Here is a 20138-nt window from a genome sequence, read left to right on the forward strand (position 1 = left end):
TTTAATCAAAAGTATTTGAGAGAGTATTTTAATCAAAAGATTGTATGATCAGCATCTACAGAGACTATTTTTTAAGCCTAAGCAGGGAAGGACAGTGCATTCAAAAGTACTTGGATTTTATCTCTAGCTGAATAAACTCCCATGTAAAAGCTTCTTAGAGTCATATAATGTTAAACATGAAAAAAATTTTGAATAGGAAACTGGAGACCAGAAGTGTTAATAATTTGCTGTATTAATTAGTAGCTAAGTTAGAACTTAGCTTCAGAATACAAACTTTATTATGATTAATTGCAGGAGTTGTCAGAACCAGACAGTTGAAGGAACTGTCAGAACTAGAAATATCATGAATGCATAAAATATATGTAGATGTACAGAATATGTGTTAATCACCTTTTTATGTAATTGGTAAGTCTTGGTGGCTCAGACGGTAAAGCATCTGCCTGCAATGCAGGAGACCCGGGTTTGATTCCTGGGTCGGGAAGATCTCCTGGAGAAGGAAATGGCAATCCACTCCAGCACTCTTGCCTGGAAAATCCCATGGTCCGAGGAGCCTGATAGGCTACAGTCCATGGGGTCGCAAAGAGTCAGACATGACTGAGCAACTTCACTTTCATTTTCTCTTTTCTTTTCAGGCTGTTAGTAGTTAAGTTTTGGGGGAGTCAAAATTATACACATATCTTTGATGGAAGGTGGCACCCATAATCCTCACACTGTTTCCGTAATTGAGCCCCTAAGGGATTAAAGTTTTAAGTCAGATTTTTTTAATAGCATTTTTCAAAAGCTAACCTAGAAAATTTAGGGTAATGTGCAAAATTAAGCTCTTCTTTTTACTGTGTATGATCTCCAGGGAAGGAGAGTCTGTGTTGAGTGTTCTGGCTTGCTGTCGCCAAAATTGTTTTCTGATGGACCACTCCAGTCTTGTGACTAGGTAGCAGCCTTGATGAGTGTTTACTAGTGCATGATGTTTGGTCCTACAAACGTGTTTTTCAGTTGGTTCCTTTATGACCTCAAGCAAGTCCTTCACTATTCCCATTTTTTTTGACCAGAACATGTGATACATGTACTGCTGTGATTATTTGTAACCTCTGAGGCACTGGTACAGACTGTGAATGGATTTATTTTGTAATGTGGATAAACAGGATCTCTTGACTGCTTTTTAGAATTTACCCAAATTGCTGAAACTAAAGATAAATGGTGTAATTATATAAAGAAAAAAAGTTAGCTGAAATATCGGGGAACTCTTACTACTTAGATTTATCCAGAACTAAGCATTAATATATAAAAGCACTTAGCGTAGATAGTTGATGATTTTAAAAACAGAATATTAATAAGTACATGAAAAAGTAGGAGTAATGGTGGTTTTCCTTTAGCAAATAATAATATGTTGGTTTGCATATATAAATATGCAGTGCCTTTAAAAAGAATGTATGCAGCCACTTTGTTCTGAAGCACATAATGTACATAATAATGAAGGAAATTCAAAATGATACCGTGTTGGGAATTCCCTGGTAGTCCAGTGGTTAGGACTTGATGCTTTTGCTTCCAGAGCCAGGGTTCAATCTCTGGTAGGGGAACTAAGATCCTACAAGCCTTGAGGTGTTGCCAAAACCAAACCAACCAACGTACCAAACAAACAAAAAAAGAAAATGATATCTTGTAATATATTTTTTTACATATCTTCCATTTAAAATTTAAAGTTACCGTTAACAAGTCTAGATTCTGGTACAAGAATTCTGGTACATATAATTAGATGTGAAATCTTTCATGTGTCTTCACTACTCTGATTTTCATTTTCCTGTAAAAATAAAAGTGGTTTTTAGGTATCTGTTGGTGAAAAAATAAATTCAACTGAGTAACTTTTAAAGATTTTATTGGTTTATTCAGTGGTTCATGAATTGGGCAGCATCTCATTTAGCAGAGAGAAAGGAGCTTTGAGGGGCTATACCAAATGAAAGACTTGAGGCAGAAGGAAACAGGGAAAGGAAGTTGTATTAGCTGGAAGTGGGTTAGTTATGGAAAAGTCACTTTCCTTTAGGAGATTGCAGGGTCTTTCAGGCAGATTACCTCACTCATGATGACCAGGTGATTTCTGACTCAGTAGTTTTAAGATTCTGTTTTTGGGAGAAGCCAAAACTGTAATTAATTTTTGGTTTGGTGACACAGGACTTAGCATAAGTGACTCCCATTTTGTGTTTGTTGTCTTGTTTTTAATACTATCAACTATAAAATATGAAAATTGTATGCACTAGCAGGTGTTCATACTTAGAGATCTTCAAATGATAATTTTTAGTTGAATATTTGCTTATGTTGGTTAGGATTCACACATTTTACCTGGATTTATAGTTTTGTCATCTTTTCTCCTAAGAACTCAGTGGTTCAATAGCACCCCCAGATGTCAAGTTAAACCTTGGTGGAGATTTTATCAAAGAATCTACAGCCACAACATTTCTGAGACAAAGAGGATATGGCTGGCTTTTGGAAGTCGAAGATGATGACCCTGAAGATAACAAGCCACTCCTGTATGTAAAAATAATATGTATTTTTTGGATTCTAGAGCTGGTCTGTGAAATGATTATATTCTTTCATATTATTTAAGACAGGTATGGAAAACCTTAACCTTTTTGGTCAAAAGTTTTAGCTGTTTTCAGTTTTGCTAGTACATTTGACCCTTGAACAACTGAGGTTTGAACTGTGTAGATCTACTTACACGTGGATTATTTTCAGCACTTGTATTGGAAAATTTTTTTGAGATTTGCAATAGTGCAAAAAAAACTCGCAGGTGAACTGTGTAGCCTAGAAATATCATGAATGCATAAAATATAGATGTGCAGAATATGTGTTAATCAACTTTTTATGTAATTGCTAAGTCTTCTGGTCAACAGTAGGCTATTAGCAGTTAAGTTTTGGGGGAGTCAAAATTATACCTGTATCTTTGATGGAGGGTGGCACCCATAATCCCCACATTGTTCAAGGTCACCTGCAATTAGTAAAACTGGAATAATGAAATAATATTCTGAACTCATTGAAAGTTAAGTTTAAGACAAATTAAGAATTCCCAAAAGATTACCTCTCCAAACTCTCTCCCATATAGCAATTCTCAAGCTAACCCTGGGAGGACTACAGGGATACTTTGACCTTCTTCATAGTACTTGAAGATTTTTAAGCGATTATGTATCCCTTGAGCTTCCCAGGTGGCGCTAGTAGTAAAGAACTCGCCTGCCAGTTGCAGGAGACGTAAGAGACATTCGGTCCCTAGGTTGGGAAGATCCTCTGGAGGACGGCATGGCAACGCACTCCGGTTTTCTTGCCTGGAGAATCCCCGTGGACAGAGGAGCCTGGCGGGCTATAGTCCATAGGGTCGCAGAGTCAGACACGACTGAAGCAACTTAGCACTCGTAAATAATCAATAGCATGCACACGTATCACTTGGGGGGAAAAGTGAAGAATTTAACAGTTTGGAAAGAAGAACCTGCTGCTGCTGCTGCTAAGTTGCTTCAGTCGTGTCCGACTCTGTGCGACCCCACAGATGGCAGCCCACCAGGCTCCTCTATCCCTGGGGTTCTCCAGGCAAGAACACTGGAGTGGTTTGCCATTTCCCTCTCCAATGCGTGCATGCGTGCCAAGTTGCTTCAGTTGTGTCCGACTCTGTGCGACCCTTTGGACAGCAGCCCACCAGGCTCCTCTGCCCACGGGATTCTCTTGACAAGAATACTGGAGTGGATTGCCATTTCCTTCTCCCCTAAGAAGAACCTATAGCATTGTAAAATCAAGGCATTACCAAGTTATTCTCGGTAGTAATTATTGGTAGATCAAGTACTAAAAACGTCTGTTTCTCAATGTTAATATACTGAATTTCATCAAATCTAAGATGTTATAGATTATAAGATGCAGTTATTTTACATTTATTAATAAAAGAGAAAAAGTGGCTAAGACAGCATAAAGCTAGAACATTAAAGGGCTATCTTATCTCCTTAGTGTAAGGATAAATGAGAAATGATCAACCATGCAAAAAGAGAAACCAAGGAAGTTTGCTTGTCTGTTTGGCACTGGGTGAAGTGTTGGAAGAAAAATTCCTATGAGAATATAGACTTGCAGTCTATGGTCCCAAAAATTCTCAAGAGAAGAATTTTATTTAAAGTCTCAAATTGGTAGTGCCTCCAGGAGACTGGCAAAAGGAAAAGCAGATCTTGGAAGCACTTGCCTCATGCCAGACTGACAACAGTTGTTAAGACACCAGCTATTGTGAGATGTATCCCAACTTTAGAGATGTTGAAAATGTACATCTTGGAAATGTACTTCAAATGCAAATGTTTTGTTGACCTGTGGAGACTACTGTTATATTTAAACTTTTCTTTAAAGTTGTTAAGACAACAGTTGTTAAGACACCAGCTATTGTGAGATGTATCCCAACTTTAGAGATGTTGAAAATGTACATCTTGGAAATGTGCTTCAAATGCAAATGTTTTGTTGACCTGTGGAGACTACTGTTATATTTAAACTTTTCTTAAATTCTAATACAACTGGCTCAATATTCAAAAGTATGTGCCTTCTAAGAATTCTTATTTTAAAATTATAGGGAAGAATTGGATATTGATCTAAAGGATATTTACTACAAAATTCGATGCGTTTTGATGCCAATGCCATCACTTGGTTTTAATAGACAAGTGGTGAGAGACAATCCTGACTTCTGGGGTCCTCTGGCTGTTGTTCTTTTCTTTTCCATGATATCATTATATGGACAGTTTAGGGTAAGTACATCTTCCTTTACACAAATTCTAAATAGTTTAAGAGTTTTAAAATTTAAAATAACAAATATTAACTGTAGTACTTCATTATGTTTGAAAAATGCTTTAGCTTTACCCATTATTTCTCACTTTTCCATCCCTACAACTGTTCTTAAATAAGTGGGAGGTTCCTTGGATTAATGGCTTCCAAACTATTGTACATCATCATTCACAAGAAAAGTATTAGTATTTGTATGGCAAGTGGGTAAGTGGTAGGGACTGTTCCCAGCTGCCCATGCCCTTTCTGGTTTTCCATAAGAATAAATAATTGGAAACAACAATACTCATATTTTTACCTTTTATTCATTTTTAGTTCTGTTTTTAAAATAAACTTTTTAATGATGACAGGAATTCCATCAAGTATTTGTTTTTACATAATACTATGTCCCATTCTCAGAGGCCTTATCTGTATCATCAAAACACAGCATATACACATCACTCTCTCATCTTTAGTGTAAGGCTTTAGGGGAGTAAAAAATAATTCTTTATCACAGAGTGTTTTGGAAATAAATTAGTTTCCTTTTGTTCTATAATACATTTCTGTAAGTTTAGTGACTTAAAACAATGAAGATTTATTCTTTGACAGTTCTCGAAGTCAGAAATCCAAGTTGAGTGTTAAAGGGCTAGAATCAAAATGTCAGCAGGCTGGTTCCTCTGGGTGCTCCAGCACAGTCTGTTGCTTGTCTCTTTCCAAGTCAGAGGCTGCAACATTGCTTGACTTCTGGTTGCATCACTGTACTCTCCATTGTCACATTGTCTTCTCTACTGTAGTCAGATATCCTTCTGCCTCCTTTCCTAAAGGACATTTGTGATTAAATTTGCACTTACTTGATAATTCAGAGTATTCTCTCCATAGCAAAATCCTTAATGTTATATAATACTAGTCCTATTAATATTTACCTTGGATCAATTTACATCAAGTATTCTGTTGCAGACAAGGACCATTGAAGAAGTTGAATAGGGGTTCTGGTCTCTTGCCTACCACCAACCCTTCATGCAGAACATCTCTAAGTGAATTTTATCTATATAATCTTTCATTTGAATGCAGGGTTCTAAGGCTAAAAACAGAAAATTCTTAACTCCATAGAATGTTTCTTAATTTGAATTTGTTAAATATTTTCTCATGCTGGATTGATGTAATACCTTTTTGGCAAGAATATCAAACAAGTGACATTGTGCCCTTCTCTACATACTATTAGGCATTACATGATACTGATATGTCTTATTCCTAGTGCTATTATTGTTGATCACTTGGTAAGGCAAGGGGGTAGTATCTGTCTAATTCCTCCACTGTAAAGTTGCTATTTTTCCCTTTTTAATACAATAAATACCTTGTGGAGATACTTTGTGACTATGCAAGCACTCTCTCATCAAATTTTAGCCCACTAATTTTAGCATCTATTGATGGACCTTTCTATCAATAATTATTACTATATTGTTTACTGAATATGATTTTCCTTCTTTCTTCCCCATGTATTAATTAGTATTCTCTTTGGAACAGCTATTCTTTCTTTGTCATTACTTACTTATCTTTGTTAGTATAGACAGATATTTATTTTACTTTGTGGACTGTCAGTTCAATTCAGTTCAGTTCAGTTGCTCAGTCGTGTCCGACTCTTTGCGACCCCATGAATCGCAGCATGCCAGGCCTCCCTGTCCATCACCAACTCCCGGAGTTCACTCAAACTTAAGCTTATCAAGTTGGTGATGCCATCCAGGCATCTCTTCCTCTGTTGTCCCCTTCTCCTCCTGCCCCCAATCCCTCCCAGCTTCAGAGTCTTTTCCAATGAGTCAACTGTTTGTGTGAGGTGGCCAAAGTACTGGAGTTTCAGCTTTAGCATCATTCCTTCCAAAGAAATCCCAGGGCTGATCTCCTTCAGAATGGACTGGTTGGATCTCCCTGCAGTCCAAGGGACTCTCAAGAGTCTTCTCCAACACCACAGTTCAAAAGCATCAATTCTTCCGCGCTCAGCTTTCTTCACAGTCCAACTCTCACATCCATACATGACCACTGGAAAAACCATAGACTTGACTAGATGGACCTTTATTGGCAAAGTAATGTCTCTGCTTTTGAATATGCTATGTAGGTTAGTCATAACTTTCCTTCCAAGGAGTAAGCGTCTTTTAATTTCATGGCTGCAGTCACCATCTGCAGTGATTTTGGAGCCCCAAAAAATAAAGTCAGTCACTGTGTCCCCATCTATTTGCCGTGAAGTGATGGGACCAGATGCCATGATCTTAGTTTTCTAAATGTTGAGCTTAAAGCCAACTTTTTAACTCTCCTCTTTCACTTTCATCAAGAGGCTTTTTTTTAGTTCCTCTTCACTTTCTGCCATGAGGGTGGGTTCATCTGCATATCTGAGGTTATTCATATTTCTCCCGGCAATCTTGATTCTAGCTTGTGCTTCTTCCAGCCCAGCATTTCTCATGATGTACTCTGCATAGAAGTTAAATAAGCAGGGTGACAATATACAGCCTTGACGTACTCCTTTTCCTATTTGGAACCAGTCAGTTGTTCCATGTCCAGTTCTAACTGTGGCTTCCTGACCTGCATATAGGTTTCTCAAGAGGCAGGTCAGGTGGTCTGGTATTCCCATCTCTTTTAGAATTTTCCACAGTTTATCATGATCCACACAGTCAAAGGCTTTGGCATAGTCAATAAAGCAGAAATAGATGTTTCTCTGGAATTCTCTTGCTTTTTCAATGATCCAGCGGATGTTGGCAATTTGATCTCTGGTTCCTCTGCCTTTTCTAAAACCAGCTTGAACATCTGGAAATTCACGGTTCACATATTGCTGAAGCCTGGCTTGGAGAAATTTGAGCATTACTTTACTAGCGTGTGAGATGAGTGCAGTTGTACGTTTGAGCATTCTTTGGCATTGCCTTTCTTTGGGATTGGAATGAAAACTGACCTTTTCCAGTCCTGTGGCCACTGCTGAGTTTTCCAAATGTGCTGGCATATTGAGTGCAGCACTTTCACAGCATCATCTTTCAGGATTTGAAATAGCTCAACTGGAATTCCATTACCTCCACTGGCTTTGTTCGTAGTGATGCTTTCTAAGGCCCACTTGACTTCACATTCCAGCATGTCTAGATCACACCATCGTAATTATCTTGGTCGTTAAGATCTTTTTTGTACAGTTCTCTGTGTATTCTTGCCAACTCTTGATATCTTCTGCTTCTGTTAGGTCCATACCATTTCTGTCCTTCATCAAGTCCATCTTTGCATGAAATGTTCTGTTGGTATCTGTCATTTTCTTGAAGAGATCTCTAGTCTTTCCCATTCTGTTGTTTTCCTCTATGTCTTTGCATTGATCACTGAGGAAGGCTTTCTTACCTCTCTTTGCTATTCTTTGGAACTCTACATTCAGATGCTTATATCTTTCCTTTTCTCCTTTGTTTTTCGCTTCTCTTCTTTTCATAGCTATTTGTAAGGCCTCCCCAGACAGCCATTTTGCTTTTTTGCATTTCTTTTCCCTCGGGATGGTCTTGATCATTGTCTCCTATACAATGTCATGAACCTCCATCCATAGTTCATCAGGCACTCTAGGTATGACCTAAATCAAATCCCTTATGATTATGGACTATAATCCAGTATAATCATATATTTTATTGCTTAGATTGTTGCAGTTTTAGCTATTGGAAGCTCCTTCAGGTTAGCTTTGGTATCCTTTTGACATATTCCCATCCTTTTTTGAGTGCTTCCTTTCTTCTTGATTCCACAGTGCATTCTGGACTCATCTTTCATTTTCCCTGTCCCAGCCCTGGAATCAGTCATTTCCCTAGGGAGTCCTAGTTCCTTTTACAGGGGAATATTTAGAAACCAGTAAGTATCTGGGTTTCCCAGATGGCATTAGTGGTAAAGAATCCACCTGCCAGTGCAGGAGATGTAAGAGATGTGGGTTCAATCCCTGTGTCGAAAATATCCCCTGGAAAAGGAAATGGCAACTCATGTCTGGAAAATCCAATGGGCAGTAGAGCCTGGTGGGCTACAATTCCATGGGGTCGCAAAGAATCTGACATGGCTAAGGACACACATCACGCACCATAACTGGGCAGTTAGTCTTCTTTACGTTGCTACGCAGTATCTTTATTTCTAGACCTTCTCAAGCAGACAGAACTTGGAAATATATGCATGTATCATTATTATGTCAAGTCTCAAGAGTTAAAATTGTCTGAAGTGTTGTCCACATTCTATTACTTGGATAAATGTGTGATTAATGTAAATTTTAGAGACCTCCTGAGGTTAGTAACTTGTTTCACGGATAAATTTATCATGTAGAATGCTATAAAGCAGGAGCTGAGAGTCAACACTTTGCTGTCGTTTTGCAGTCATCTTTTATCATAGATGTTAAAATACTGAGGTTTCCTTAAGCAACTGATCATTGCCAAATTTTCAGTTTGGATGTAAAATTATATTACATATTGTATTCTTATTAGGTTTTCAGAAAATACCTGGGAACCCAAACTTCCTATGACCTAAAGTCAGTGATACCAAAATACCTTATGTGGTAGAGAATTGAACTCATGGGAAATTTTCAGCTTATTTGGTAACACAGATATTAATTGCATGAATTTTTTTCTCTTAAGGTGGTTTCATGGATTATAACCATTTGGATATTTGGTTCACTAACGATTTTCTTACTGGCTAGAGTTCTTGGTGGAGAAGTAAGTAGTTAATTTTGAAAATAGTCTCTGTTTTTTATGGTAAGCTTTATTGTTGATATTGCAGATACTATTAGTAACTATGTTCATTGTAATTGTTTGTTGCCCCAGAACTGCTTTTAATTTATGCTACTTCTTTCAAGGTGACCTATATATTAGTATTACGCATGCTCTAAATGTTATGAGAAAGAGGAAAGAAAAAATCCTATCATTTATAAATAACTTAGAGCTTTATAGGGATACATACAATTTATTCTCTGTTTAGTCCTCAAACTTTTGGTCTCAGGTCCATAGAGCTTATTGCCAAATTCAGACTTAAACTGAAGAAAGTAGAGAAAATCACTAGACCATACAGGTATGCCCTAAATCAGATCCCTTATGATTATACGGTGGAAGTGAGAAATAGATTTAAGGGACTATATCTGAAAGACAGAGTGCCTGATGAACTATGGACGGAGATTCGTGACATTGTTCAGGAGACAGGGATCAAAACCTTTCCCAAGAAAAAGAAATGCAAAAAAGCAAAATGGCTGTCTGAGAAGCTCCTACAAATAGCTGTGAAAAGAAGAAAAACAAAAAGGAAAGATATACCCATTTGAATGCAGAGTTCCAAAGAATAGCAAGGAGAGATAAGAAAGCCTTCCGGTGATCAATGCAAAGAATTAGAGGAAAATAATAGAATGGGAAAGACTAGATCTCTTCAAGAAAATTAGAGATACCAAGGGAAAATTTCATACAAAGATGAGCTCAATAAATGACAGAAATGGTATGGACCTAACAGAAGCAGAAGATACTGAGAAGAGGTGGCAAGAATACACAGAAAAACTGAACAAAAAGGATCTTCACGACCCAGAAAATCATGATGGTGTGATCACTCACCTAGAGCCAGACATCCTGGAATGTGAAGTCAAGTGGGCCTTAGGAAGCATCACTAGGAGCAAAGCTAGTAGAGGTGATGTTATTCCAGTTGATCTATTTCAAATCCTAAAAGATGATGCTGTGAAAGTGCTGCACTCAATATGCCAGCAAATTTGGAAACTTAGCAGTGGCCACAGGACTGGAAAAGGTCAGTTTTCACTGCATTCCTAAAGAAAAGCAATGCCAAAGAATGCTCACACTACTGCACAATTGCATTCATCTCACATGCTAGGAAAGTAATGCTCAAAATTCTCCAAGCCAGGCTTCAACAATACTTGAACCATGAACTTCCAGATGTTCAAGCTGGCTGTAGAAAAGGCAGAGGAACCAGAGATCAAATTGCCAACATCCGCTGGATCATCGAAAAAGCAAGAGAATTCCAGAGAAACATCTATTTCTGCTTTATTGACTATGCCAAAGCCTTTGACTGTATGGATCACAATAAACTGGAAAATTCTGAAAGAGATGGGAATACCAGACCACCTGACCTGCCTCTTGAGAAACCTATATGCAGGTCAGGAAGCCACAGTTAGAACTGGACATGGAACAACTGACTGGTTCCAAATAGGAAAAGGAGTACGTCAAGGCTGTATATTGCCACTCTCCTCATTTAACTTCTATGCAGAGTACATCATGAGAAAGGCTGGGCTGGAAGAAGCACAAGCTGGAATCAAGATTGCTGGGAGAAATATCAATAACCTCAGATATGCAGATGAACCCACCCTTATGGCAGAAAGCGAATAGGAACTAAAGAGCCTCTTGATGAAAGTGAAAGAGGAGAGTGAAAAAGTTGGCTTAAAACTCAACATTCAGAAAACTAAGATCATGGCATCTGGTCCCATCACTTCATGGCAAATAGATGGGGAAACAGTGGCAGACTTCCCTGTTTTGGGCTCCAAAATAACTACTGCAGATGGTGACTGCAGCCATGAAATTAAAAGCTTACTCCTTGGAAGGAAAGTTTTGACCAACCTAGACAGGATATTGGAGAAGGCAATGGCACCCCTCCAGCACTCTTGCCTGGAAAATCCCATGGATATAGGAGCTTGGTGGGCTGCAGTCCATGGGGTCGCTAAGAGTCGGACAGGACTGAGTGACTTTCTTTCACTTTTCACTTTCGTGCATTGGAGAAGGAAATGGCAACCCACTCCAGTGTTCTTGCCTGGAGAATCCCAGGGATAGGGGAGCCTGGTGGTCTGCGGTCTGTGGGGTCCCACAGAGTCGGACACGACTGAAGTGACTTAGCAGCAGCAGCAGCAGCAGACAGCATATTAAAAAGCAGAGCCGTTACTTTGCCAACAAAGGTCCGTCTAGTCAAGGCTATGGTTTTTCCAGTGGTCATGTATGGATATGAGAATTGGACTATAAAGAAAGCTGAGTGCCAAAGAATTGATGCTTTTGAACTGTGGTGTTAGAGAAAACTCTTTAGAGTCCCTTGGACTGCAAGGAGATCCAACCAGTCCATCCTAAAGGAAATCAGTCGTGAATATTCATTGGAAGGACTGATGTTGAAGCTGAAACTCCAGTACTTTGGGCACCTGATACAAAGAGCAGACTCATTTGAAAAGACCCTGATGCTTTGAAAGATTGAAGGCTGGAGGAGAATGGGACGACAGAGGATGAGATGGTTGGATGGCATCACCAACTCAATGGACATGAATTTGGGTAAGCTCTGAGCGTTGGTAATGGACAGGGAGGCCTTCCGTGCTGCAGTCCATGTCGTCGCAAAGAGTCGGACATGACTGAGTGACTGAACTGAAATGAACCATAGAGCTTAATGTAGGTTGTATTTACCAGTATTTATCATGGGGACTTCCCTGGTGTTCCAGTGGTTAAGATGCCACACTTCCAGTGCAGGGGGTGTGAGTTCAGTCCCTGGTCAGGGAATAAACATGCCTCATTTTGTGACCAAAAAAGTTAAAGCAAATAAAATTACCATGTTAGAAATTAAAATAAAAATAAAAAAATTTTAATATATGTTTATTCATTTAAAACTAAAAGCAAATCAAATGCATTTTAACATAAATAATGCATTTTAAAGAAAACTTTTTAAAACAAATTGAGGAAAATGCATTGTTATACATTCTTGCTAGTAGTTTTAATATCTGGATTAGTGGAATCTGGATCCTGATATCTGCTTTCTGCATTCAATTGTTACAGGATATAGCTTTGGATAAAGTATATATAAAAAATAAGTCCTCATACAGGTATATAATTTGAAAAGGAGGGATATTTTAACACTTTTTTTTAGATGATTATGTCTATTCTATTCTGATACTACATTAACACTCAAGAGATAATAGTTTTTTTTTTTTTGTCTCTTGTTAATATTTATAATTTGTCAAAAATCAGACATGTTGTCTGACCTATACTATCACTTTTTTCAATTAATTAATATTAATTGGAGGATAGTTACTTTATAGTATTGCGATAGTTTTTGCTATACATCAACATGAATCAGCCACAGTTCTACATGTGTCCCTCCCATCCTAAACACACCCCCCCACCTCCCTTCCAACCCTGTTCCTCTGGGTATTCCCAGAGCACCAGCTTTGGGTGCCCTCAACAGGAAATAGTTTCTTAAAGTTTTTTTGCGAGGAATCTCAAACCATATTAGTGAACTTTTTATATTGTTTCATTGAAATTCATTTTGAATGGATATTTTTAACCCATGCATGGTCATCTAGAGAACACTAGTTCACTGAGGTTTGCAGAACTTCCAAATGTTGACACGTTTTATTCTATGATATCAGAAAACCACATTCACTAAGATCACCTATCAGCAGAAAATGTCAAGATTACAGTGTTGGATGTAAGTTTACCAAAATTCTACTTTTTGCTTGAGAGATAGCATTTAGTAATTTGAAAAAAATACTATGAGTTGTTTTTCTTGAAGCAACAGGCTTGTTTCATTCAGTTTCAGTCATGTTGCCTGTCAGTACCTAACTCTGAATAATTACAGTTTTTCATTTGTTCTTTCACGTAAGAATGGTGTTCCATGAATAAAGCATCTAATTCAGCTCTTGACTTAAGCAGTTGTACACGTGCTTTCCTTGGGATAACCATTGAATCAAGGTAGAAGAAGTGCTTTCTGTGTACTTTGCATTTTGTTACACAGAATATTAAAAAGGCATATTCAAAGGTTGAGGCTTAATAAAATCAGTCATTTTAACTGTTTTGTTAAGGACATTTTTAAGTGAAACAGGAGGGTTTTTTTCTTTCTTTTCTGTGTATGGTAGTAAAGAACATAGTTACTATTAGTACAGTTCATATCATATTGGCATAATAAAGCAGCATGATGTTTTACCCATTGCTTCTGTTCTATTAGTATCAATATCAACCTAATTTAAAAAGGCAAATAATGCTTTATCACTATTATAAAAAATAGTTTTGATGTCCAGTCTTTTAGAAGAGTGTCCTGGATCCCCAGAATACCATGGGCCACACCTTGAGAATCACTGCCCCATTAACTTAGAGTTTATGAATTACTGTAAACCTAGGAATTGTAGCGCTCCGGGATTTATCTGTTTGTGGAGAGAGTAAAGCAGAAGGGAAGCCAGGCAAAGTTATCATACTGGTGCTGACTCATATTAGGCTTACTCTATGAACACTAAATGCTTAATGTCAAACTCTTGAGCCTTTTTCTCACACTTGTGGGAAAGGTCTCCAAATCTGATTATTAGCTCTTGTTCTACTACTTTCCAGTTTCCAAAATTAACTTGCTGTTATTCCATCTTCTCGCCTCTTGTTTATGCCTCTTACAAAAAGAAGTTTCTTTTTTTTCTTCCCTTTTAGTGGAGTTTCGAGAAGGAATGGTATTAGATATGTGTTCAGTTCACCATCTTAATCTACAACTCTTGAATAAGTTTAGAGTAACATTTATCTGCGTAACTTTTTTACTCTGCTTATGGAAATTTAAAATAATTTTAACAGGGACTTAAAATGACATTTGTTTGTGTATTATTTTTTATATTCTAGACAAAATCTCATACAATTTTTATATGAAGACAGGTATCACTAATTGTTTGGGTAATTTAAGATTGTTGTTGACTCAAACAGGGTCTCTGTATTAACCTAGAGGGGTGGGATAGGGAGGGAGATGGGAGGGAAGTTCAGGACAGGACATATGTATACCTATGGCTGATTGATGTTGAGGTTTGACTGAAAACAACAAAATTCTGTAAAGCAATTATCCTTCAACTAAAAAGTAAATAAATTGAAAAAAAAAAAAAAAAAAGACTGTTTGAGGAAGTTAAAAGACCTAGATCTTATATCTTATTTTGAACTCTTAACTAGCTAGCTGTCTTTCCTGAACAAAGACCTTTGTTTCTCTGAGAATCAGTTTCTTCATAATGGGGATAGTATTACTACTACTACATGATACTTTTATGATTTTCTTAATTCTCATGCTTATGCAAGTACAACAAAGTATATATGATGTTTAATAGTGGTTAAAATAACTTGATTTCTATGGTATTTATTTAAAATTTTGAAAATTCACAGGTTGCGTATGGCCAAGTTCTTGGAGTTATAGGATATTCATTACTTCCTCTCATTGTAATAGCCCCTATACTTTTGGTGGTTGGATCATTTGAAGTCGTGTCTACACTTATAAAAGTAAGTAGTGTGTGTTATAAAAAGTAGTTTACTGTTTTCCAGTCAGGAAAGTGTACAATCGCCCCTGCATATCCATGGGAGATTGGTTCTAGGATTGCCCCCCACCACCACCACAGACACAAAAATCTTCAGGTGTTCAACTCCCCAGTATAAAATTATGTAGTATTTACATATAACCTATGCAAATCCTTCCATCTACTTTTTAAAATCATCTCCAGATTACTTATGATACTTAATACAATATAAATTGTTGTCTGTAATCCAGCATACTCAGGTTTGGCTTTTTGAAACTTTCCGAAATTTTTTTTTTCCCCAAATATTTTCAGTCCACAGTTGTTTGAATCCATAGATGCAGAACTCACAGGTAATAAGAGCTGACCGTACTAGTTTTATGGCTAAAGAATCTTATAATCTATAACGGTTTATATCAAGCAGTTAGTAGTATTTTGAAACAGTGACCTTACTCACTGATTTTACCAAATATTTTCCCCTTTTAATTGCCAGAAATTATAATGTATATCTAGGGTGGAATAAAGAACAAAGAGCAAATCTGGCCTCAGGATATTGCACTCAATATTTTTTATTTAATGTTAAACATTTCTTTTCTATGCTTATAAGATGAATTTATTATATTTATTTGAAATTCCACTGGATGTTTATTTAATAATTGTTAACTCCTATTTGAATATTAAATTAGTGGTCAAGTAAGATATACGTAGTTCTAATAAACTGACTTTTCTGTGTTGCAGAAATCAGGACTTCTTTATGCTGTGTTAAACTGATTAACAATGTACCCACTTTAAACATTTACTGATAATATTAAACACTATTAATGAATAGTGATATAGCAAATTTTGGTATTTATTAATTTTGAACCACTTTGGAAAAAATAAATGACTACTTTCACACATGTATGTATATTACACAGTGAATGTAATTTTTTTCTTTATGGAAAATAGAACTTCTTAAGACCACTGCTTTCAATACTACCATTATGTAGTCTCCATATTAGAGTATTTAAATACTAGAGTATTTAAGTAGACTAACTTAAGAAGAGTTACTTTATGACTTTCGTTTTCACTTAAAGTTTATTACTAATTCCAGTGTAAAAGAAATTATTCCTTTTAGAATTGAGTAACTCCAGGCTAACACTGACATTATAAGCCTTGGATATTGAGAAGAGTTGGATTTTAGAACTGAATTCTAAATTCCTGAATGCAAATCCTGGTTTTGCCTCTTGTTGTCCGCCTTGGGGAGCTATATTTTCTTACTCTCCTCTTAGAGTAAACTTAGCAACTACTTTTTTGGATTTGTTATGAAGATTTTGAAGAATAATGACTAGTATAGTGCTTGACACACAGTAGGCACTCAAGCAGTAGCTGTTATTATTATAAATAGTAAATATTTTGAGAACATCTTTGTATGTTTCAACTGTTGGAACACTCTAGAAACCAAGAAACGCTTTCATTCCTCTAATCCTAATTTTTAAAAAAATATCATTATTAGTGCTTAGGTTGAAAGTCTTGCAGTGCAGAAGCTAGCCCCACCCACGCTGGCATTTAATTATTTAGTCTTAGTGAACATACCACTTTACTAAGTCATTCAGGATCACTGCCTGTGTGTTGTTTTACTTGGGTTAAAGATTGTTTGAATGCTTCTGAGCCTATTCCCAAAACTGCTAAAACTGTGTCCTCTGGTTATTTTTAGTCATTGAGTTCAACTGAAAATTGGTCTTTAATATTCTTTATACAACAAGTGAATGTGTTATTATAAAATAGAAGTCTTTTTTTATAAAATCATTAAAATTTTAGGATAAAAAATTTTTGAACTTTAGATATTTCTTTGCCACATTTCTTTCCCTAATCACTTAAATCATCTTTGTGTAGCGATCTGTTTTGCATGTTTCTTGTTTTAGTCCAAAGTCTGTTGAGAAATAATGAAAGAATAATGAAAGAATGAAATAAATAATGAGAACTCTTACCCTTTAACTGTAGCATTGGAATGCAGTTTACAAGCACTAGTTTTTTTTAAACATTAAATCTCTGTAATTTTACCAGTCTTAACCAAATACATTTAATCATCATGTACAAATGGAATTTGATTATAATTTTATTTTATTTCTCTATACTTTTTTGTAAGATTAAAATATCTTGTATTTTTTGTTTGCATTTAGTTTTAAAAGTGCAGTAGAAAATTGGGTCATCTCAAATAATTTTCAGTCAATCTGCCAGTGTTTAATTTTTACCTCTGTATCAGTGGTTCTCAGCTGATGGCAGCTTTGCCCCCCAGGGATGTTCGGCAATGTCTAGAGACATTTTTGAGTGTCGTGGACGGGAGGGGTGGGGTGGCACTAGCATAGAGTGGCTAGAAGCCAGGGGTGCTGCCAAACACCCTACAGCGCACAGCACAGCTTCCCACAGCAGTCATCCAGCCCAGAAATTTGATTAGTGCAAGATTGAGAAACCCTGCTCTGTGCCAAGTGTTTCTATCATAATTTCCCTTATTTCTATCCTTAAAGTTATTCTCTCATTTTATTCTGTAAAATGCCTTCAGTGACTACGTAAAGAAGTATTACATAAATTTCTAGTGGATATAATTTAAAATTAAGTAGGTGCATAGTCAGAATACTCTAAACCAAAATGTTACATTTTTCCTCCTTCCCTTATAACACTATATTTCTACCTAGTCCTGGGAAAATTGTGTGAAATTTTCACTTAATCTGTTTTTCTACCTCTTGGAAGAAAAGAATATTTTCTACAGAATCAGTTAGTTTTCCTAGGAAACAAATATCTTTCAGCATCTGGTCCCAGTAATAGTTTTTCCAAAAGTTGCCTTGTCTTAAATCATCCAGGACAGTTGTTAAAATGACTGATAATTAGACCCTTCTTCCGTTAGAGATTCTGATTCAGTAGAACTAGAATGAATCCCAGGAAGCTAATAGTCACCCCAAGTGATTCTTATAATTAGACAAGTTTGATAACGTAAAACCTAAGTCATTTCCAGATGTCAAGGAATAGAGCAAGGATGAATATTCTTAATAAGGTTTCAACATTCTCAATAAGTTTTGCTTTTTCTCTAATTGGTTGCCAGGGTTGTTTTAAAAAAAATACTGCAAATGTAATTTTTACTCTATGATACTCAAAATGTTAATTGACTTGCTAATATGCTGCCTTTTGTCTTTTTTTTTTTTTTTTAAGCTCTTTGGTGTGTTTTGGGCTGCCTACAGTGCTGCTTCATTGTTAGTGGGTGAAGAATTCAAGACCAAAAAGCCTCTCCTGATTTATCCAATCTTTTTATTATACATTTATTTTTTGTCCTTATATACTGGGGTGTGATCTAAGTCATATATAAGTAGAAAAAGACACTGTTACATTTCTGTGTAGGCTGGAAATTCTTGCTTGAGGATATTAAAAAACCCTGTTGATGGTAAAATTTTACATGTTCAGATGTAAAGGCAGTTTCAGGTCTTTTTAAAACAATTTTTTTTTGTATTTAATTAAGCAATTGCAGTTATCTGAATATTTTTGGTCAGAATTCTGAATTCTGTTTGATTCTTCATATTCCAGTGAATAAAATATAAAAGCATTGTGTTTTTAAGATTGTGTCAATATTCACCTAAAAATCTGTGCCAAAAGCACCTGGAATGGTAATTATATTTCACTTGAAGGGTAAATATAATAACATTCTGATCATCTAAAAGTGCAATTTTTTCCTTTAACGAGTTTTCTCCTGCATTGCAGATCTTGTAGATATATATTTATATTTATACATATATATTTATGAAGTAATTCTTATTCACAAAATATATTTCTGAATAGCCTAAAAATTAAGATATTTTAAATCCGATGCTTACACTTTCTTTAATTTGGCCTTTAATCTTTTTATTTATGAATTAAATTTGCTCTTAAATTATATATAATTTTTAAAGTCTCGTACATGCTTCTGGCAATGTGTCCTTGTTAAGAATTCTTTTTTTTTTTTTACTTCTTTATTGCAAGATATTTGCTTTACAATATTGTGCTGGTTTCTGCCATACATCAGAATTCTTAATAATAACTAAAACTAATTATAACAGTTGCTGATGTAGATTTGGTTTGTTTGGGTGTGCTTTTTTTTACAAACCACTTTTGAATGTCTAAACATCTGATTTAAAGTTTCTGCTTATGGCATTTGATGGATATGGCATTTATTAAAACTGTCAGTGTGTAGAAAAACAATATTATTTATAGTATCAGTAAATATTTTTAAGTGGCACTTCTAAGCCGTAAAAGTTGCTGAAAAGAGACCTTTAGAGTCTTGTGGTCCCAAGCAATGTTATATGAAGTAGAAAAAAAATAAAATGCTTCCCAGCTGTGTCTTTTGTTTTATAACACCTTGTCTTGTATTACCTGATATTTTAACAAGTATCAGGTACACTTTAACAAACATACAATATTTGCTAAGAGAGATAATAAGAAATTCCAGCTAGTGAAATTTTATGCAAATAATGTCATAGACTTTAGATGTACCTTTAATTAATATTAGTTTATAAAGTAGGTGAAATATTTGGTATCCATAAAATACCAAATGCCTAAGAACTATTAGCAAATTATTATATTGTCCTTTCTGGTCTCAGCTGGAAAAATTAACTGCTGTCTTCAATATGATAATGTGGCCACCTCTTGGGATATATTCCTTGAGCAACCTAATGTGTCAGGAAATATCCAGCAACTCTGAAATAAGCCTACAAATTAACAAGATATCAAGCCCATCTCTCATTCTTTTCTCCTCTCCCCCTAAAATAGAAAAAAGAACAAAACCCAAAAACTTTAAGCTGTAGAAGTGAGAAGTATAGAGCTATCTTTGGGCCAGAATAATGTGGGAAAGTTACATGATGCTGATTATTTAAACAAGCTTAGAAAAACAGACTAGAAGCAACAGAGGGATAAAACTTCTAAAACTTAAAATAATTTGGAATAGTAAGGAAGTAGCTACAGAAGCAGTAACTACACAGTAAATGTTTGTAGGGGTTTCTGAGAGCAGTACTTGGTTTTGGTTGATAATTATATTTGATGTTCATAGCGCTGACTCTGGACTCTTCCCCCAAAAGCTTGGGGGTCCATATCAGGCAGTAGAATTTTACTAAACAGTAAGTCAAGTGATTTTAGGACCAAC

At 36.0% G+C, this 20138-nt stretch overlaps 1 protein-coding gene and 1 long non-coding RNA gene across 4 annotated transcripts in view; one reads left to right on the forward strand and one right to left on the reverse strand.

Moving 5' to 3' along the window:
* Positions 1-19339, forward strand: part of YIPF4 (Yip1 domain family member 4) — a 34135-nt gene extending 14796 nt beyond the window's left edge. Inside the window, exons 2-6 of the mRNA XM_024999372.2 lie at positions 2366-2519; positions 4577-4748; positions 9375-9452; positions 14871-14984; positions 18182-19339. Coding sequence (XP_024855140.1) covers positions 2366-2519; positions 4577-4748; positions 9375-9452; positions 14871-14984; positions 18182-18319 — 656 coding nt within the window. The 3' untranslated portion in view covers positions 18320-19339. The remainder of the gene's footprint in view (positions 1-2365; positions 2520-4576; positions 4749-9374; positions 9453-14870; positions 14985-18181) is intronic.
* LOC112448756 (uncharacterized) overlaps positions 5015-20138 on the reverse strand; it is a 37896-nt gene continuing 22772 nt past the window's right edge. The window contains exon 4 of one of the 3 annotated variants that reach the window (XR_009496384.1): positions 5015-5579. This is a non-coding gene — a long non-coding RNA (uncharacterized lncRNA). The remainder of the gene's footprint in view (positions 5580-20138) is intronic. The other 2 variants (XR_009496385.1, XR_003037117.2) reach the window with 2 other exon arrangements.

Source organism: Bos taurus, chromosome 11 (genome assembly GCF_002263795.3).
Source record: "Bos taurus isolate L1 Dominette 01449 registration number 42190680 breed Hereford chromosome 11, ARS-UCD2.0, whole genome shotgun sequence".
Taxonomy (NCBI): Eukaryota; Metazoa; Chordata; class Mammalia; order Artiodactyla; family Bovidae; genus Bos; species Bos taurus.